At 39.3% G+C, this 21,693-nt stretch overlaps 1 protein-coding gene and 3 long non-coding RNA genes across 4 annotated transcripts; 1 reads left to right on the top strand and 3 right to left on the bottom strand.

Annotated features, from left to right (window-relative positions):
* The first annotated feature begins 3,310 nt into the window (after nucleotides 1-3,310).
* Nucleotides 3,311-4,039, top strand: LOC113469031. Its single transcript, XR_003392577.1, has 2 exons — nucleotides 3,311-3,450; nucleotides 3,621-4,039. It is a non-coding gene; the product is annotated as an uncharacterized LOC113469031 (long non-coding RNA).
* LOC108252871 lies at nucleotides 3,327-3,886 on the bottom strand. Its single transcript, XR_001809613.2, has 2 exons — nucleotides 3,791-3,886; nucleotides 3,327-3,614 (listed from the first exon to the last, which is right to left on the bottom strand). It is a non-coding gene; the product is annotated as an uncharacterized LOC108252871 (long non-coding RNA).
* Nucleotides 4,040-11,456: 7,417 nt separating the features above from the next.
* LOC108252873 lies at nucleotides 11,457-14,347 on the bottom strand. The gene is made up of 3 exons (XM_026826427.1): nucleotides 13,446-14,347; nucleotides 12,232-12,405; nucleotides 11,457-11,464 (listed from the first exon to the last, which is right to left on the bottom strand). Exons 1-3 carry the CDS (start codon nucleotides 13,762-13,764, stop codon nucleotides 11,457-11,459), a joined length of 501 nt encoding a protein of 166 aa, XP_026682228.1. The 5' UTR covers nucleotides 13,765-14,347.
* Nucleotides 14,348-17,984: 3,637 nt separating this feature from the next.
* On the bottom strand, nucleotides 17,985-21,452 carry LOC113469030. The gene is made up of 2 exons (XR_003392576.1): nucleotides 19,816-21,452; nucleotides 17,985-19,077 (listed from the first exon to the last, which is right to left on the bottom strand). It is a non-coding gene; the product is annotated as an uncharacterized LOC113469030 (long non-coding RNA).
* Between the last annotated feature and the right edge of the window lie 241 nt (nucleotides 21,453-21,693).

The raw sequence follows: 21,693 nt of genomic DNA, 5'->3' as shown, positions 1-21,693 counted from the left end.
GTTTCAAACACTCAAAATTTGTTTTTGTTTCAAACACGGAACGTGTTTTTGTTTCAATATTGTTTCTTTTGTATAGTTGAGATTTTTATTTTTTATCTACACATTAGTTATTTCGGAACACTTTTTCCTTTCACCTTAATTTTGCGAAATGCAAAGTGCGAAGGTTTTTTTCTGGAACGCTTGTGTCTCCCTTAACTCGTAAACTATAAACGTAACGTCAACTTTTGAACTTAAAACATGTAACTTTGTACACCAATCGATAACTTTGTTTCCCTTACTCGAATTTTATTTTTATAGACTTAGAGGCTGCCTTGCAAAGTCGCCAGTTCAATTTTCAATTAAGTAATTCAATTTTTCAGTGTATTACGGTATCTTGAGATTCTATTTAGCTTGTATATTAGACATCCACGTTTCTGCATTCCTATGAAAGGTCGGGGGACACATAATGTCCATCCCGTAGTATGCCTCTCATCAGATGGGTGAGAAGAGACACAATACTTCCCATTTGGGTGCTGGGTCAACACGAGAACACCAGAAAGTAACCCGTTGAAATATTTACAATCGAAAAACGAGTGCAAATTTTGTCGATGGTGGGATTCGAACCCGGGACCTGCATGACAAGCGAGCGCGTTACCACTGGGCTAACCGTGTCCTAACACGTTCAAATGGCTTCTCTTTCTCGCCGTAGCACGTCCAACTCACAGAGCGAGGAAAATTACACCCCTCCCAATGAGGAATGACAAGCGGTTCCACTTCAACCCTCTCCACCAATGAGAGAGCGAGGAACCCTACCCTTCTCCCTATAGTATTAGACACAGCCAATGAGGAACGGCCAGCGGTTCCGCCTCCACACTCTCAACCAATAAGAGAGCGAGGAAAATTAAGCCCCTCCTTTTAGGTATTGGGTGTAGCCCACGAGGAATGACCAGCGGTCCCGCCTCCACACTCTCGGCCAATTAGAAGGCGAGGAAGACTACGCCCCTCCCTTTAGAGTTAACAGCCAATGAGGTTTGCCCATCAGCCCCGCCTTCAAATTACTGACCAATAAGAGAGCAAGGAAGAATGGGGGCCATTCCCAGGGGGATATTCGACCAATCAGAATTAAGTAATATCCTTGGAGAAAAAACTGACAGAATTTAGCCATATTTATTAATTATTTCCCTTGTATTCTGTTATTCTTGCTAAGAAAAAATATCCTTTCATAGAAACTAGACACCCTATTTTTTTACCCTTAAATTTTAACTTTCACTGACTAGACTAGAGGTAAACCTTGTTTTTCTATGTATAAACCACCCTTATTTTATATCATGGATAGACCAACCTTATTTTACTGTCGATAAACCAACTTTATTTATTAGATTACATTTTTTCTACGTGCCTTGAATTTCAATTCTAAATGGATCCTTTACGATTTTACTTTGTACAATTTCATTAATTTTTAGTCCCCGATGGCATATCTTACACCATCAGATAGGCTGGTGCTTGTTAAGCCCTAATTGAAAGGTTGTGAAAGAAGGGCTTAAGAAGAAAAGAAAATGTTTCGAGACAAAATTACTATCTTTCTTTTTTACTTTCCTTATCCTATAGGAAGGAAAGTAATGTAATCGGGTCAAAATTTCGATGGTCATTTTTTAGTGCCAAAACACGTTTTGAGGTCCCTAGAGCCTAAATTCAAAGTTTCAGCCATTGGTCCGTGTGTGTGTGTGTCTGTCTGTCTGTAAACAAAATATCTCGAGAACGGTAAGAGCTAGAGACTTGAAATTTGGTATGTAGATGTCAAATGTGACAAGGATGCGACACGAAACTTTTGGTTAAGACCGGTGCAACGCTTGGCGGCATTTTTTAACTGCTATGGTCTTATCGTCCCGAAATCGAGGAGAGAAGGAAGACAGGATAGGAGAAAGCCAGCCGTTCCGAGAACGAACATTATCCCATCAGGATAAAATCCGCCCCGGGCGGGAATCGAACCCGCGGCCTAGCGCTTACAAGGCAGACGCGCTACCAACTAAGCTAACTAGGCTGGCTCATTGAAGGACTGAAGTGGTAACTTACGCGTAAGTTGAAATTCGGTAGGTCACCATTTCAATTCCAAATATTGTACAAACAAAAACTTAGCCCTAGAAACCTCGCCTATCATATCCCAGTACCCTAATCACAATTTGTAGAGAAAAGTAATAATCCAAAAGTCTTAATGCATAACTTTTCTCTCAGAAATACTTTCCTAAAAATAAATTTTAGGGGTGAAATACTTTCCTAAAAATAAATTTTAGGGGTGTTTTAGCTTTACCAAAGTGGGAAAAGTCCAAGGGTAGGTTTCACCAACTTACTTTTCAGCCTCTAATAGCCCTGTTGGGCCTATACAAATCAATTGAACTTAACAAGCCTCTTAGACTGAAAAAATATTGGTGAAATCCACTACAAGCTTAACCCGGACGTTCTCAAAGCGTTCTCGGGGAAGACTTGTTGGGCTTGATCCATTTTAGTAAACCTATCGTTCTTGGGAAAACTTGGCCGTTTTAGTAAACCTATCGAAAATCCTTACCTAGTAAATATAGTTTTGTCTTACGCTGCCGTAGAACATTTCTATGCATCTGATTCATTGTAGAAAAAATCCAAAGCATTAGAGAGGTTTTGCAACCAAAATTAGCGTCCCGTTATTTGAACTCTTTAACGATTTGACAAAAACTCGTTTGTACATGCCCAGAAACGAGTTTTCGTTAAATAACGTTAAAGGCTTCAGTTAACGGGACGCTAATTTTGGTTGCAAAAAATCTTTATTTACTGAAACCCTTCACAAAAAATAATACATTACTTTTCTTATTGTAAAATAATTAAAGAAAAAAAGACAAGACAAGAACGACCAATATGTTGGTTTTTATTAAGTCACAGACCACTAGTGTCTGTAACTTTTAACCAAAGTCTTGGTTTAACTTTTTTTTAAACGTTTACGAGTATGTAAGCAATATTATTCATAAAAACAAATTTAACTTTAATCTTTGACTAGGTAGCTAGGTACCCATAACTTTCAACTTTTATAAGAAATACCCAACCACACCGGGAATTCAGCTCTACTAACGGTGATGCGTTGGAATTTTTAGCTAAATCCCTTTTAGGGGTGAGCTATTCATTTTACTTTCGTTTGTTATTGGACAGTTTGGTGAGAGGCAAACGAGCTTATCTCCCGAGCTACCATAAAACAAAGATAAGCCATTTTGCTCCTCTGAGTTGTAAAGTTATCGGCATAACTCAAGGAACAACGAAACTGTCCTTTGTTTTCTGTTGTTGTTTTTATTTATTCAATTAAGGAAAGGTGGTCGGTTTTTTTAGTTTTTTTTTCGAAGATTTGTTTAAACTTTCGCGTCAAAGTTTTTTCTTCTTGTTATCGAAATTTTTGTTTTCTATAAAGTTTTTTGTAATTCAAATGTACAGTAATGATTTGTAAGTTCACAAGTAATACTTACATAGACCAAAAAGGATTTGTTGTTGAAAATTGTGAACGACTACCAATTAAATTCAGAAGACCTTGTTTAAACTGTGGGGTTCTTTTCAGTTCCATGCTGGCAGAGTAAACAAGGTCTATTCTATTGTCTATTTTTATCTTCGCAATATAAAACCTCTAGATAAGAAATTTACTTACATAGACGAAAAAGGATTTGTTGTTGAAAATTGTGAACGACTACCAATTAAATTCACAAGACCTTGTTTAGACTGTGGGGTTCTTTTCAGTTCCATGCTGGCAGTATAAACAAGGTCTATTCTATTTTCTATTTTTATCTTCGCAATATAAAACCTCTCGATAATCTAATTATTTTTATATTTACCTCTAAATTAGTGCCTTTCTTTGAGATTTATTCTAAACGTTTTTTTAATGCATTTTCTTCTTTTATGTCTCCCGGTTTCTCTTTTGTATGACTGTTCAATACAACTTTGTGCTTTCACATTTCGCAAAATTGACGTCACAAGAACATTTTACAATGGTTCTGCAAGGTTTTTAAAGGTTTATCTTCCTTCAGTTCACGTCTTAACATTCTCTCAATCCGAGTGTTCTTATTTGGAACACTTTTTCCTTTCACCTTAATTTTGCGAAATGCAAAGTGCGAAGATTTTTTTTTTTTTTCTGGAACGCTTGTGTCTCCCTTAACTCGTAAACTATAAACGTAACGTCAACTTTTAAACTTATAACATGTAACTTTGTACACCAATCGATAACTTTGTTTCCCTTACTCGAATTTTATTTTTATAGACTTAAAGGCTGCCTTGCAAAGTCGCCAGTTCAATTTTCAATTAAGTAATTCAATTTTTCAGTGTATTACGGTATCTTGATATTCTATTTAGCTTTTATATCAGATATCCACGTTTCTGCATTCCTATGAAAGGTCGGGGGACACATAATGTCCATCCCGTAGTATGCCTCTCATCAGATGGGTGAGAAGAGTATTTCCCATGGGTCAACACGAGAACAGCAGAAAGTAACCCGTTGAAATGTTTACAACCGATAAACGAGTACAAATTTTCGTCGATGGTGGGATTCGAACCCGGAACCTTCTGCATGACAAGCGAGCGCGTTACCACTGGGCTAACCGTGTCCTAACACGTTCAAATGGCTTCTCTTTCTCGCCGTAGCACGTCCAACGATGATGATGAATTGAAAATAATAATGACTCAAAGAATGTGTGATATTTATTTCATATTCTACAACTCTTCTCATGTCTATGTTGAGTGCAGAGACCGAAATCACCAGGGGGAATTTCATATTCTACTAATTCTACAACTCTTCTCATGACTATGTTACGTTCAATCGCCGAAATCACCGCACCCAGCACCAGGGTAAAGATCACGACGCGATCTGGTGTTCACAAAACTAACTACAAAATACCGATTTTAAGCGCGGAACACCGTATTAACCGGCTACGATTCCCCCAAGAAGTTTTTTTTTTTTTTTTTTTTTTTTTTTAAAGGGGTTTTTTTTTAAGAGGTTTGACAGAGGGAACTGTAACTTCTATGGTCTTATCGTCCCGAAATCGAAGAGAGAAGGAAGACAGGATAGGAGAAAGCGAGCCGTTTCCGAGAACGAACATTATCCCATCAGGATAAAATCCGCCCCGGGCGGGAATCGAACCCGCGGCCTAGCGCTTACAAGGCAGACGCACTACCAACTAAGCTAACTAGGCTGGCTTGGAAGAAAGAAGTTTAATAGAGGGAACTGTATCAACGGAGGTCTTATCGTCAAGAAATCGAAGAGAGAAGGAAGGCAGGATAGGAGAAAGCCACCAGCCCTTCCGAAAACGAACTTGGTCAGGTTTGTCTGTTCAGGGTAAAGCTTGCGTGGGTATCGAATCCACGACCTAGCGCTGGCAAAAATGCAACGATTCTGGGATTTAATATAATCTTCGGCCCCGCGGGAATCGAAGCCGCGACCTAGTGCTTACAAGGCAGGCCCTCTATCCTAGACAAAAATTCTACGGTTGTGCAATTTGGTGAATCCCAGACTTCGGGAATTGGCGCCAACATCTTTCTGTATGTGTGCCTATCTATTTATGTAGACATGTAATGTCTCTGTATTTATACAGGGTGTTTAAAAAAAAATTGCCACACACTTCAAGGGCGTGTTTCTCATTCCCGAGACTGTTTTTGACATTCTATTTAGCTTGGGGGGTAACGTGTCTGCTTTGTAATCCCTAGAGCGTGGGTTTGATTCCCGCGAGCGAACTCTATCTATACTAACTGAACACAAGGTTTGTCGTCGGAACAGCTGGATTTCTCTTATCCTGTCCTTTTTTTCGATTTCCGATTCCCTTTAACAAACCTTATGAGGGGGGAAAAGATGTGTTTCCCAAACAGAATTTTCCGATGTGTGTGTAAAAAAAGAGAATTACCTCCTTATTTTTGAAACACCCTGTATGTAATGTGACCTTAAACTGAATATGGATCCCACTTAAAACACAGCACCAAGATATAGAGTCCTTATACCAGTGGTGCACAAATTCGGTTTTTTTTTTTTTTTTTTTTTTTAAAAAAATTGAAGGACTGAAGTGGTAACTTACGCGTAAGTTGAAATTCGGTAGGTCACCATTTCAATTCCAAATATTGTACAAACAAAAACTTAGCCCTAGAAACCTCGACTATCATATCCCAGTACCCTAATCACAATTTGTAGAGAAAAGTAATAATCTAAAGTCTTAATGCATAACTTTTCTCTCAGAAATACTTTCCTAAAAATAAATTTTAGGGGTGAAATACTTTCCTAAAAATAAATTTTAGGGGTGTTTTAGCTTTACCAAAGTGGGAAAAGTCCAAGGGTGGATTTCACCAACTTACTTTTCAGCCTCTAATAGCTCTGTTGGGCCTATACAAATCAAATGGAGCTTAACAGGCCTCTGAAAAAGTATTGTGAAATCCACTACAAGCTTAACCCGGACGTTCTCAAAGCGTTCTCGGGGAAGACTTGTTGGGCTTAAACCATTTTAGTAAACCTATCGCGTTCTTGGGAAAACTTGGTCGTTTTAGTAAACCCATCGAAAATCCTTACCTAGTAAATATAGTTTTGTCTTACGCTGTCGTAGAACATTTCTATGCATCTGATTGTAGAACATTTCTATGCATCTGATTGTAGAACATTTCTATGCATCTGATTGTAGAACATTTCTATGCATCTGATTCATTGTAGAAAAAATTCAAAGCATTAGAGAGGTTTTGTTGCAACCAAAATTAGCGTCCCGTTAATTGAACTCTTTAACGTTATTTGACAAAAACTCGTTTGTACATGCCCAGAAACAAGTTTTCTGTATCGTTATAAATAACGTTAAAGGCTTCAGTTAACGGGACGCTAATTTTAGTTGCAAAAAATCATTATTTACTGAAACCACTGAAACCCTTCACTCTTACCATACCCTCCCCCATTAAAAAATGTACAATGGTAAAAATAGTAGGTATTCTTCTCTTTAGAACCCCTTCTATCTAAAATGATCATCTAATTATATTTTTATATTAAAAAAATAAAATTGAAAAATAAAAATACAAACTTTTGATTAGTTTTTAGAAAACAAATTTGTATCTTCAAGAAAATTGATTTCTTTCAATTATTTATTTTTACAAACAGAGAATTCATTAAAAATGTCTGCTGGGATCAAAATCAACAAAAGGGCGTCATACGTTTTTACTAGCAATGCGTTTTTACTAGCAATGCAACCATGATCAGAGTTATATCAGAGTTATAGGGGTTCAGAGAGAGGAGAAGCCAAGTCCGAAAGCAAAGCAAGCTAGGAGCTAGGGGGGGGAAACTCCTACCGCTGCCTTATCGAAAGTCCAAGTTTGGCTCCTCCTCTTTCTGAACTCCGAAGTTGTGCTACCGAGGGTGGGAACCTTCATACGGGACAGGGACAGGTCTGGGAAGGAGGCTTGGAAAAAAAAACCCCTTGCACCACCACACACTCACCACCACCACACACTCACCACCACCACACACTCACCACCACCACACACTCACCACCACCACACACTCACCACGGCTGGTTGAGAGCCAGATTTACAGTTGCAATCATGAAGGCAGCAAGCATGTGTATCTGGGGGGCTTGCTCCCGATTTATTTTGGGAGAGAGTCTCCTCGGATACAAGGATGGAGTATCCTGGTTTGGATGAAGAGATGAGGCTATTGTTTGTTCAAGACTGAATTTTTAATAAATCTTAATTACCTACTTTATAAATCACAAATGATTGATTACTTACGAATACTAAGAGGAATTCCTTAAAACACACTGATAACAGGTAGGTATGGGATCTTGTATGGTGTTCAATAAAGTTCTGAGCTTGATGGTAAACTTCCTTCTCTAGTTGGTGAGTTCATGACAAGTAGGTATTTCTTCTGACAGTAATGAGGAATTTTCACTGTTGAGTTGCAGTGAAGGCAGGAGTAAAATTAGAAGATGTAGGTAGTGGACATGTGGAAAAACTGACTGCCTGATCAAAATTCTGCAAAGGTTTTTGTCACAAAAACTTGAGCAGTTGACACAAAAACGCAACTTTTTGCACATGCACCATGCCATGCTGAAAAATAATCAAAAATGGAATTTTCAAAAATTCGCGCTATTGATAAAGGAAAAAATTCCACCTGCGCAAAACTCAAATTTTGTCTTCTGCGCGGTGCCTCGTGTGAAAATGGCTTGTTCGTCAGCTGATTAGGCTATGGTCACACACGGTCCGGCTCAGGAAAAAGTTTTCAAGGGCATTGATGTTAAGCGCGATTCAGCGTGGCGTGTATTTGGTTGGGTGATAACTTAGAACACGCATACATTACAGGCTATTTTAGAGGGACCCTCTTGGTCTTTCAGTATTTCAGGGCATTCAAGGGCCAGGAGAGCTAGCGGCGATAGCTCATCAATACACCAATTCCCCATGGATCACTGAAGTTAAGCTACGTTGCACGTGATTGGTATCCGGATACCCGATCTAGACAATCGCGTTCTGCTGGCATTTCCCGGCCCCCCTCCGACTGGGTGAGGTTAATGTTAGGAGGTGGGTAGCTTGTCGCCGAATGTGGAGAATAAAACCCCCATCACTGAAAAACTTAGCAGTTATACAGTGGCATTAAACCTCTAAAAATAATAATAAAATTTATTTCGGGAGAGAGTCTCCTCGGATACGAGGATGGAGTATCCTGGTTTAGATGAAGAGATGAGGCTATCATTTGTTTGAGACTGAATTTTTAATAAATCTTAATTACTTTATAAAATCACAAATGATTGATTACTTACCAATACTAAGAGGAATTCCTTAAAACACACTGATAACAGGTAGGTATGGGATTTTGTATGGTGTTCAATAAAGTTCTGAGCTTGATGGTAAACTTCCTTCTTTAGTTGGTGAGTTCATGACAAAAATTTCTTCTGACAGTAATGAGGAATTTTCACTGTTGAGTTGCAGTGAAGGCAGGAGTAAAATTAGAAGATGTAGGTAGGTAGTAGGCATGTGGAAAAACTGATTGCCTGATCAAAATTCTGCAAAGGTTTTTGTCACAAAAACTTGAGCAGTTGACACAAAATTCACAAAAACGCAACTTTTTGCACATGTACCGTACCATGCTCTGCAAAAAATAATCAAAAATGGAATTTTCAAAAATTCGCGCTATTGATAAAGGAAAAAATTCCACCTGCGCAAAACCCAAATTTTGTCTTCTGCGCAGTGCCTCGTGTGAAAATGGCTTGTTTGTCAGCTGATTAGGCTATGGTCACACACGGTCCGGCTCAGGAAAAATTTTTCAAGGGCATTGATGTTAAGCGCGGTTCAGCGTGGCGTGTATTTGGTTGGGTGATAACTTTGAACACGCATACATTACAGGCTATTTTAGAGGGACCCTCTCGGTCTTTCAGTATTTAAGGACATTCAAGGGCCAGGAGAGCTAGCGGCGATAGCTCATCAATACACCAATTCCCCATAGATCACTGAAGTTAAGTTACGTTGCATGTGATTGGTATCCGGATACCCGATCTAGACAATCGCGTTCTGCTGGCATTTCCCGGCCCCCCTCCGACTGGGTGAGGTTAATGTTAGGAGGTGGGTAGCTTGTCGCCGAATGTGGAGAATAAAACCCCCATCACTGAAAAACTTAGCAGTTATACAGTGGCATTAAACCTCTAAAAATAATAATAATAATAATAATAATAATAATAATAATAATAATAATAATAATAATTAAAAAAACTATAATGTTTGATTTTTCAGTATAACTGTCTTAACATTAAACATAGATTACAAATAGGTAGGTATTAAAAATAAAATCAAAGCTAAATATTATAAAGGACAACCAAGATAAGGGAATAAATTAGTTTGGATGGTAACACGTCTGCCTTGTCAGCGCTAGGTCGCGGGTTCGATTCCCACCAGGGGAGAACTTGGTCCTAGACAAATGTTCGTTCTCAGAACGGCTGGCTTTCTCCTATCCTGTCTTCCTTCTCTCCGATTTTGGGACGATAAGACCTTCGTAGTTACAGAGTTCCCTCTGTCACACCTGTTTAAAAAATAAATAAGTAGACTGCCTTTTCAGCTGCGCTATCTCGGTTGTCCATTGTCTTATACAAGTTTAAACTATGTAGATGGCACACACAAGAGTTCTAAACGGAATATTTAATAATTTCCCAGCAGAACTTCCAATAAATTGAACGAAGAAAACAAGTTCCGAGGTTTAACCCTACAGTCCTACACAAAGGAAATTAGCTCATTGAATTTTGGGCCCAAATTAGGGCTTTTTCGGGCTCAGAAGGGGCTCTTTTGAAGAGCGTCTTTTAAGGTTTACTAAACAAATAGGTAGTGTTTATTAAAATTCCGGTAGGTACCTGGTAGTTGATTATTCTGTTGTGTAGACTCAATCATTGAAGAACACAGCAATTGAATAGTAACTAACTAAACTTCATTTTCTTCTTTCTTAAGATCTTAAGAACGAAGAAAAAAAAAAGTTGGAGAGAGTCGAACCACGGTCCTCTCGTTTGAAACCCCTGTATGAACCATCCGAGTATGTACAAATTAGATAATACAAAACAAAAACCATTACACAGAAAGGGGTAACCTGTTAAAAACAGCGGACACGAAAAAATAAATACAAAATCCCTAGACGCTAAAGGTTGAAACACACTACCATCACGTCACGGTGAGCTCATCAGAAGCAAACAGATGTAGTTCTTTCTGATTCCCCATGAGCTCACGTGAGGTGATGGTAGTGTTTCTACCTTAACACATTTTGATCACTTAATCCCTGATTTACAGTCTCATGCTGCCAGCATAGTTTGGAAGGTAGCCTGCCTTGTAAGCGGTAGGTCGCGGGTTCGATTCCTGCCCGTGGCGAAAAATATCCTAAACAGATAAGGTTCGTTCTCGGAACGGCTGGCTTTCTCCTATCCTGTCCTTCAATTTCAGGACAAGACGTCCGTTGTTACAGTTCCTATCTAACCTCTTTGATAAAAAGTCATGTTGACATTATGTGTATCGATTGGATTTTTTCCATGCAACTACATGGGACCTTGTTTAGACAGCTGAGGTCAAGGAACTTTTCAGCCATATTCGGGCGCCAGAAACAATATATATTTTATTCTACACTTGCACAGAAATGCATGTCCACATAAAACTGTAAACCTGAGTTAACATTAGGCGTAGCAAATAAATAAAGCATTATACCTATCTTTGTATTCTGTAAAAATATAAATATACTGAGCCAAATGAAATTCCGACCACCTAGAAATTTTGTTCTAGATGTAATGTACGTGCATGCCAGTTGGTTATTGTATAGAACATGTATTTTACCTGCACTGAAGTTTGGTTTGGACCCTCAGCTAGGTAATTAATTGAAATTGTCATCATTGTTTTGATTAGTGTCAAATTATCAAAAATTAAATTTTCAAGGTGTCGGAATTTCATTTGGCTCAGTGTATGTTAGGAGCCGAGACTAGCCCTGTGTCACTACGACTTCATCATTTGGCTTTTGGGAAAAGAAAGGAAAAAAACAACAGCAAGAGGAAAATGGTATAAATACAAAACTAAAAGTACAACTTTAAATTTAATTTGAACCCCACTACAAAGTACAAAAATAGACGTGGAAAAAGATGGGAAAAGCCGAATTTTCCTTTTCGCAATTTCCATAGAATAGATTCGTATAAGCTTGATCCGACTTTTAGGGCTCTTTTCCCTTACACCTAAGCTTCGGACTTTTAGGGCTGTTTTCCCCTACACCTAAGCCTCGGACTTTTAGGGCTGTTTTCCCCTACACCTAAGCCTCGGACTTTTAGGGGTTTGCCTGAGATCGAACCCATAACTGCGAATATCGCGAACAAACCGAGAACAAACCGCGAATACCGCGAACAAAACGCGAATACCGCGAACAAAACGCGAATACCGCGAACAAACCGCGAATACCGCGAACAAACCGCGAATACCGCGAACAAAACGAGAATACCGCGAACAAAACGCGAATACCGCGAACAAAACGCGAATACCGCGAACAAAACGCGAATACCGCGAACAAAACGCGAATACCGCGAACAAACCGCGAATACCGCGAACAAAACGCGAATATCGCGAACAAAACGCGAATACCGCGAACTAACCGCGAACAACCGCAGATACCGCGAGCCAACCGCGAATAGATGACTTATCACAAAAGAATCGATGAGGACCTTCCACTTATGAAAATGAAGGGGAAATGAGTAAATTAAGTCCAAACATCAAACCTATGGTCAAAATGTAGGCAATCATCAGGAGGCTTTTCAATAATGGTTTTATCTGTACTTGATTTTCTTTTAGATGAGCTCCTCCCATTCTTCTTGTTTGGTTTATTTTCAGACTTTTCTATTTGCTCATTTGATATTGTAAAACTGGAATCTTCTATACTTTGTTGAAAGTTATCCAGCAAGTTGGCCTCTGCTTTTAATTAAAAAAACTATAATGTTTGATTTTTCAGTATAACTATCTTAACATTAAACATAGATTACAAATAGGTAGGTATTAAAAATAAAATCAAAGCTAAATATTATAAAGGACAACCAATATAAGGGAATAAATTAGTTTGGATGGTAACACGTCTGCCTTGTCAGCGCTAGGTCGCGGGTTCGATTCCCACCAGGGGAGAACTTGGTCCTATACAAATGTTCGTTCTCAGAACGGCTGGCTTTCTCCTATCCTGTCTTCCTTCTCTTCGATTTTGGGACGATAAGACCTTCGTAGTTACAGAGTTCCCTTTGTCACACCTGTTAAAAAAAAAAAATAAGTAGACTGCCTTATCAGCTGCGCTATCTCGGTTGTCCATTGTCTTATACAAGTTTAAACTATGTAGATGGCACACACAAGAGTTCTAAACGGAATATTTAATAACTTCCCAGCAGAACTTCCAATAAATTGAACGAAGGAAACAAGTTCCGAGGTTTAACCCTACAGTCCTACACAAAGGAAATTAGCTCATGGAATTTGGGCCCAAATTAGAGCTTTTTCAGGCTCAGAAGGGGCTCTTTTTAAGAGCGTCTTTTAAGGTTTACTAAACAAATAGGTAGTGTTTATTAAAATTCCGGTAGGTACCTGGTAGTTGATTATTCTGTTGTGTAGATTTGATTTTGCAATACTTTCAGTGATTTGGACAGCTTGATTAGGATTTTGTCTTTTTCTTGAACATGGGTCTGGGCATATTTTTGAAATGGGGGTATTTTCTCCACTATCATCATTCACAATCTGAAAATCAAAAAGATTAAATTAAGTAAATGAGTAATACAGTGAGAGGCTAAAAAACTTTAGCTGGGACTGAGCACTTAGCAACAACATCAACAACAAGAGTGACATCAAAAGCAAAAGCTTAACCACAACAGCAAAGATTAATTTTAATAAAAGGAGGGAGACCTTTTAGATCTAAAAGACAACATCTATGTGAAATATTGTTTTTTGATAATCGTGAAATATTATTATTATTATTATTCCTTTTAATTCTCTGATGAAATTTTGAATTGAAAATTTGAGATCACTGAACAGATTAACATATTGATTCTTGAGATCCACAAATTCTTTCATTTCACTTTCAATTCTCTTGTTGATCTTTTCCATCACAATTTTCTGAACATTTTCAAACTTCTTGAGAAAGTCCTTACTTGGTTGTGTGTTTCTCACATAGTCATAGTGGTCAATTTGATTTTGCAATATTTTCAGTGATTTGGACAGCTTGATTAGGATTTTGTCTTTTTCTTGAACATAGGTCTGGGCATATTTTTGAAATGGGGGTATTTTCTCCACTATCATCATTCACAATCTGAAAATCAAAAAGATTAAATTAAGTAAATGAGTAATACAGTGAGAGGCTAAAAAACTTTAGCTGGGACTGAACCACTTCCATCCCTGCTGCGATAGAGTCAACATCTATCTTGGTCTGAAGATGATGTTCTGAGTGACATCAAAAGCTCACAAAAATAAAAATCTCCTAATCAAAATTGTCTTGATAGAAATATATTTTTATTTTTATCTGTTTTAATCCTTACCCTTATGTTCACCAGGCAAATACCTTAACCACAACACCAAAGATTAATTTTAATAAAAGGACGGAGACCTTTTAGATCTAAAAGACAACATCTTTGTGAAACAAAGACAATTTGATAAGCAGCAATGGCATATTGAATGCACCAGTTCCCAAAAGGAACACTGAAGTTAATATCTATTGAAGATGATTGGTATCTGAATGGGAGACCCCCTGGGCAATAGCATGTTCCTGGCTTACCCCAGCCCCACTCAGGCTGGATAAGGTTTTTGTGAAGAGGCAGGTTGTTGTTCAATGGAAGGTAGAACCCCTGTCACTTAGCAGTATTACTGTGATGTTAAACCTCTTATCAATTTCTGCCTGGCAAACCTCCTCAAATGGTTAGCTTTGTTTGTGCCCTGTCAGAAAGGCTTTCAATAAGATGGGAAAAAATGATGGGGGTAACCTTGGGCTGGTTGAATTGTCTTGATAAAAATATTATATTCTTATTTTTGTCTGAATTATAATCTTTGTGAAACAAAGACAATTTGATAAGCAGCAATAGCGTATTGAATGCACCAGTTCCCAAAAGGAACACTGAAGTTAATATCTATTGAAGATGATTGGTATCTGAATGGGAGACCCCCTGGGCAATAGCATGTTCCTGGCTTACCCCAGCCCCACTCAGGCTGGGTAAGGTTTTGGTGAAGAGGCAGGTTGTTGTTCAATGGAAGGTAGAACCCCCGTCACTTAGCAGTGTTACTGTGATGTTAAACTTCTTATCAATTTCTGCCTGGCAAACCTCAAATGGTTAGCTTTGTTTGTGCCCTGTCAGAAAGGCTTTCAATAAGATGGGAAAAAATGATGGGGGTAACCTTGGGCTGGTTGACCGAGACGTACCTAAGAACGAAGAAATAAAGGGTAAAGGTTGTTGGTGTTGTAGCGGTGTAGCTGCACCGAAGGGGGTTGACGGTCTCCAGCTAAGAGTACATGGTCTGTCCCGAACCGTAATCAATCATCATGAGGACCTGTACTTTTCCTTTGAAGCTTGATAAACCCTTTGTAACCTTCAGCTAGAAAGGTTAGTTAGGTAAAGGTATAATGATATAGTTACCTTCCTTTGAAGCATGATAAACCCTTTGTAACCTTCAGCTAGAAATGTTAGTTAGGTAAAGGTATAATGATATAGTTACCTTCCTTTGAAGCATGATAAACCCTTTGTAACCTTCAGCTAGAAAGGTTAGTTAGACATGGCCTGTCCCGAACCGTAATCAATCATCATGAGGACCTGTACTTTTCCTTTGAAGCATGATAAACATTTTGTAACCTTCAGCTAGAAAGGTTAGTTAGGTAAAGGTATAATGATATAGTTACCTTCCTTTGAAGCATGATAAACCCTTTGTAACCTTCAGCTAGAAAGGTTAGTTAGGTAAAGGTATAATGATATAGTTACCCAAGTCCAGAAAACCTCTTCAAAAAATTACAGACCTTAATATCACTTTTTAAATCCCAAACTTTTTCTATCATTATTATTTCAATTGATAAACCATTTTTGTTGAAACCAAGAGCCTTTACTGGTGCCAAAATTTTTGGAGGGCGATTAAAACTAAAGAAAAAACAAACAAAACTCACCCTTATACTTCTCAATCTCTTCCTTCAGTTTATCCACCTCGCTTTGAACCTCCTGTATGATTTCCAGCGAGGTTTTGGGCCTCGACATCTTCTTGGGGGGCGGTGAGGGGGCATGAGGTGCCGCGGGGGCCCCAGGGCCGGAGTCTACGGTGTCTGTAGGGTGCACCCCCTGGTGATGGGAGGGAGGGGCGTGGGACTGCTGATGGTGGGCCTGGGTGCGTTGAGCGGGGGGCGGTTCGCTGCCCTGGGTGAATACTCGGTGCACCTTGGGGGGGAGGAACCAATTTGTTGAATTTTACGAAATATTTTACATGGTCTGGATAGGGGACTTTAGAATAGAATAAGGGAAAAAGACAGGGAATTTAGAATAGAATAGATTGAACAAGGAGTTTAGAATAGAATAGAATATACCTTGTTCATCCTGCTGGGATAGGACTGACAAGTCCCTTTGCCCCCGCGGTCTAACCAAGGTCTTATATATTTTGAAATATTCTGGGGTGTGACATATGGGGAGTACACCAACTTAAGCCTGGCTGGAGGACTTTCAACAGGGAGGATACGAGCCTGAAACTCCTCCTTGGTAAAGTAATAGCAAAGGTTGTGTGGGAAGGATATCTACTCGTAGCCAAAACCAATCACCCTAGCCTGGGCTGATCGAGAGGCTGACGGAAAATGCCAACCCCGTCTGAACACGGGAAAGGGCGAGGAAGGTCCTTATTTGCTTATGATAGAGGGTCATAAGGGTCGCCCAGAGCGGGAATCCCGCGACCTAGAAATCACAAGGCAGGCGCGACCCAGCGCTTACCAGGCAGGCGCGACCCAGCGCTTACCACTGTTAGTTGTATGTATTATTCTTTAACCCATCAAATATACGAGACCTTTTTTAGACTGCTGGGGTAAAGGAACTTTTCAGTCCTATTCGGGCAGGATAAACAAGGTATATTCTATTCTACCAGGCAGGCAGGCGCGTTACCCTCGGTAGGTAACTAGATTGGGTTCGAACTTCCGAATCTTTTCTAGTTGAGTCCAATTTATGCTTGTCTTACCTTCTCGCTGGGGGCAGGTCTCTGTTGAGGCTTGGAGAAGCCACTACCACCAAACTGGCTAGGTCCTCTGCTATAGTTACCGCCGCCTGTCTGTACGGGGATGTCAAACGCTACGCCACCACTGGGATGATGGGAACCACCTGGAAAACAAATACAATTACAATTCAATTCAATTATATTTTATTACAATATTATGGCATGTTACATGTAATTTGTTTTAGGAAATATTTTACATGGTCTGCATAGGGGACTTTGAACAGGGAATTTGAATTTAGAATAGAATAGATTGAACAAGGAGTTTAGAATAGAATAGAATATACCATGTTTATCCTGCTGGGATAGGACTGAAAAGTCCCTTTGCCCCCGCAGTCTAACCAAGGTCTCATATATTTTGAAATATTCTGGGGAGTGACATATGGGGAGTACACCAACTTAAGCCTGGCTGGAGGACTTTCAATAGGAAGGATACGAGCCTGAAACTCCTCCTTGGTAAAGTAATAGCAAAGGTTGTGTGGGAAGGATATCTACTCGTAGCCAAAACCAATCACCCCAGCCTGGGCTGATCGAGAGGCTGACGGAAAATGCCAACCCCGTCTGAACACGGGAAAAGGCGAGGAAGGTCCTTATTTGCTTATGACAGAGGGTCATAAGGGTCGCCCAGAGCGGGAATCCCGCGACCTAGAACTCACAAGGCAGGCGCGACCCAGCGCTTACCAGGCAGGCGCGACACAGTGCTTACCAGGCAGGCGCGTCCCAGCGCTTACCAGGCAGGCGCGTTACCCTCGGTAACTAGATTGGGTTCTGACTTCTGAATCTTTTCCAGTTGAGTCCAATTTATGCTTGTCTTACCTTCTCGCTGGGGGCAGGTCTCTGTTGAGGCTTAGAGAAGCCACTACCACCAAACTGGCTAGGTCCTCTGCTATAGTTACCGCCGCCTGTCTGGACGGGGATGTCAAACGCTACGCCACCACTGGGATGATGTGAACCACCTGGAAAACAAATACAAGTACAATTCAATTCAATTATATTTTATTACAATATTATGGCATGTTACATGTAATTTACAAAGTTTCTTAAATCTACTTGTATGAGATAATACGAGGGGGGATAAAATAAAATAAAAACCGCGTGCAAGGACTAAACAAATAGGTAGTGTTTATTAAAATTCCGGTAGGTACCTGGTAGTTGATTATTCTGTTGTGTAGACTCAATCATTGAAGAACACAGCAATTGAATAGTAACTAACTAAACTTCATTTTCTTCTTTCTTAAGATCTTAAGAACGAAGAAAAAAAAAAGTTGGAGAGAGTCGAACCACGGTCCTCTCGTTTGAAACCCCTGTATGAACCATCCGAGTATGTACAAATTAGAAAATACAAAACAAAAACCATTACACAGAAAGGGGTAACCTGTTAAAAACAGCGGACACGAAAAATTTAATACAAAATCCCTAGACGCTAAAGGTTGAAACACTTTACCATCACGTCACGTGAACTCATCAGAAGCAAACAGATGTAGTTCTTTCTGATTCCCCATGAGCTCATGTGACGTAGTAGTGTGTTTCTTTCTACCTTAACACATTTTGATCACTTTTAATCCCTGATTTACAGTCTCATGCTGCCAGCATAGTTTGAAAGGTAGCCTGCCTTGTAAGCGGTACAATGTTTATTTTTTATTTGGTGTATATCAATAGCAAAAACTGTTATACACAGGTCAATTACAATTACGGTAGGTCGCGGGTTCGATTCCTGCCCGTGGCGAAAAATATCCGAAACAGATAAGGTTCGTTCTCGGAACGGCTGGTTTTCTCCTATCCTGTCCTTCAATTTCAGGACGATAAGACGTCCGTTGTTACAGTTCCTCTATCTAACCTCTTTAATGAAAAGTCATGTTGACATTATGTTTATCGATTGGATTTTTTCCATGCAACTACATGGGACCTTGTTTAGAGTGCTGAGGTCATTTCAAGATAGCAACGAGTGTCCATGATAAAGTAAGTCTAATTAAAGCTGAGGTCAAGGAACTTTTCAGCCCTATTCGGGCGCCAGAAACAATATATATTTTATTCTACACTTGCACAGAAATGCATTTCCACATAAAACTGTAAACCCGAGTTAACATTAGGCGTAGCAAATAAATAAAGCATTATATCTTTGTATTCTGTAAAAATATAAATATGTTAGGAGCCGAGACTAGCCCTGTGTCACATTACGACTTCATAATTTGGCTTTTGGGACAGCAAGAGAATTGGGACACAACAGCAAGAGGAAAATGAAATATGTAAATACAAAACTAAAAGTATAACTTTAACCCCACTAAAAAGTACAAAAAAGACGTGGAAAAAGATGGGAAAAGCCGAATTTTCCTTTCGCAATTTCCATAGAATAGATTCGTATGGGCTTGATCCGACTTTTAGGGCTGTTTTCCCCTACACCTAAGCCTCGGAGTGGGCGAACTTTTTGTGTATGGACTTAAGCTGTCCATGTGGTAGTAATGATGGGGATTAGAGAAATGGGATCATTTTTCCTGACATTATTCCATTTCCCACTATTACCACCTGAAAATTGCAAAAGGGAAATACGACTACGAATATAATATATCTTAGTAAAAAAAGAGAAAGTAAGGACTGAAAAGTTTATAGTAAAAGAGGATCTAGAAATAAAGCTTGAATTTCTAGGGCCCTAGGCACTGAAAAGGGAATCACTAAAATTCTAGATTGACAACTTTCACAGAGTGAATTTGAAGGAAGTTAGAAAAAAAAAAAAATCAGCCGATTACCTACATTACTTTCGTTCCTATAGAAAGATAGGATAAGGAAAGTAACTGTAGTAATAGAAAGTAAAAAATGCGCTTTCTTAAAAAATGCACTTTCTTAGAAGTAGCATAAGTAGGTAATTCTGAGGAGGTTTGTGAAAAAGGGCCGTTTTTCTCTACTGTCTTCTATTGAAAAAGCCCCAGAGGGATTTTTCCCACCGTTAAAGTTCTAGGTATTTTGCAATCAAACTCACTCTTAAAATCAAACTATATGTACAATGTGAATCAATATTATACAATAAGTTAAGGGCCTGTAAGTTAATACATTACTAGAATTTAAGTTTAACTCTTTTTGTTCTGTACATAAATTTGCTTCGGACAAACGGAGGTAACACACAACGTTAAAAAAGACCCACACCTCAGCCTCGGACTTTTAGGGCTGTTTTCCCCCACACCTCAGCCTCGGACTTTTAGGGCTGTTTTCCCCTACACCTAAGCCTCGGACTTTTAGGGCTGTTTTCCCCCACACCTAAGTCTCGGACTTTTAGGGCTGTTGTGGGCGAACTTTTTGTGTATGGAGTTAAGCTGTCCATGTGGTAGTAATGATGGGGATTAGAGAAATGGGAACATTTTTCCTGACATTATTCCATTTCCCACCTTTACTACCTGAAAATTGCAAAAGGAAAATACGAATATAATATATCTTAGTAAAAACAGAGAGAGTAAGGACTGAAATTTTTATAGTAAAAGAGGATCTAGAAACAAAGCTTGAATTTCTAGGGCCCTAGGCACTGAAAAGGGAATCACTAAAATACTAGATTGACAACTTTCACAGAGTGAATTTGAAGGAAGTTAGAAGAAGAAGAAAATCAGCCGACTATATTACTTTCCTTCCTATAGAAAGATAGAACAAGGAAAGTAAAATATGCGCTTTCTTAAAAAATGCACTTTCTTAGAAGTAGCATAAGTAGGTAGCTTTGAGAAAAAGGGCCGTTTTTCTCTACTGTCTTCTATTGAAAAAGCCCCAGAGGGGTTTTTCCCACCGTTAAAGTCCTAGGTATTTTGCAATCAAACTCACTCTTAGGGGAAATCAAACTATATATACACTGTGAATCAATATTATACAAAATAAGTTAAGGGCCTGTAGGTTAATGCATTACTAGAATTTAAGTTTAACTCTTTTTGTTCTGTACATAAATTTGCTTCGGACAAACGGAGGTAACACACAACGTTAAAAAAGACCATCAGCAAAAGTCGATAAAAAAAAAAATCACACGCTTTAAACTTTACATCGGAACCGATAACTTCATTTCTTAGGCCCAGGGATTAGACTTTAAGAAAATCAATGATTTGTATTTGTATTTTTTATTTATTTTAATAACTATTTACAAAAGAGAGATCTTATCCTGTTAATGATAATAATAAAGCTTCTAAGAAAAGATTAATTATTTAATCAACCAACCAGAATGCAGCATTTTTGATCAAAGTTTAAAATGCTGCATTCTAATTGGTTGTTAATCAACTAATCATTGATTATAAGTATAAGTAGTGCTTTATTTAGACTGTCAGCTTAGAACAAGTTGTTCCATTATACCAATAGTTTAATAGAGCACCTCTTCATTGATATAATTTTCTCTCTAATTTTCTCTCTCAAATTTTGGTCTCAAACAAGTTTATCTCAAAGTACGGTCCTGGGCCTTACAAGCTCAAAACTCTCCAATCAAATCCTTCATCACTGCTCCTTTCTTTACGTCTATCTCCCCCACAAACCATTCATTCCCTCTCCTACAATTCACTCCGTGCGTCATCACTTCTGTTCACTGCCAGCCGGTGCCGGTTCCCCACCAGCACCAGGAGTCGGCGGGGCAGGCGTTCCCTCTGCCGCGTCTTTCTTTTCACCCGCCCCCGAGGCGCCCAACTCGGCCGCGGGCTGCGCGCTCTCCTCCCCGCCAGGCTTGGAGTCTACCTCCATCTGACTTTCGCCGGCAGGAGCGTCTCCACCCGCCTGAGCGTTTTCGCTAGACGGGGCTTCGCTCTCGGCGCCGGCGGGTGTGAGGCTGAGGTTGTCCTGAAAATACCAAGAAGAGCATTATCATTATTATCCAAGAAGGTAGAATAGGAGAAAGTCAGTCGGTCCGAGAACGAACCTGTTTAGAATAGTTTAGTCTAGAACAAAGTTGGCCCCGGAAACCGCGACCTAGCGCTTTCAAGGCGCGGGCGGTACCTTCCAATGGGCTGGAAACTTGACCTTATTATTCGCAATATTTCACATGGGTACAATGTTATTTTA

This window comes from Diaphorina citri, unplaced genomic scaffold, assembly GCF_000475195.1.
Source record: "Diaphorina citri unplaced genomic scaffold, Diaci psyllid genome assembly version 1.1 scaffold930, whole genome shotgun sequence".
NCBI lineage: Eukaryota > Metazoa > Arthropoda > Insecta > Hemiptera > Psyllidae > Diaphorina > Diaphorina citri.
This window is presented reverse-complemented; position numbering and strand designations above follow the sequence as displayed.

Bases quoted from the DNA above. Each gene is read 5' to 3' on its own strand.
- LOC108252873 (XM_026826427.1), bottom strand. From the start codon at position 13,764: ATGATGATAGTGGAGAAAATACCCCCATTTCAAAAATATGCCCAGACC. The intron at 12,406-13,445 runs GAATAATAATAA...TTTAATTAAAAG, and splicing joins TTTCATCAGAGAATTAAAAG to CAGAGGCCAACTTGCTGGAT.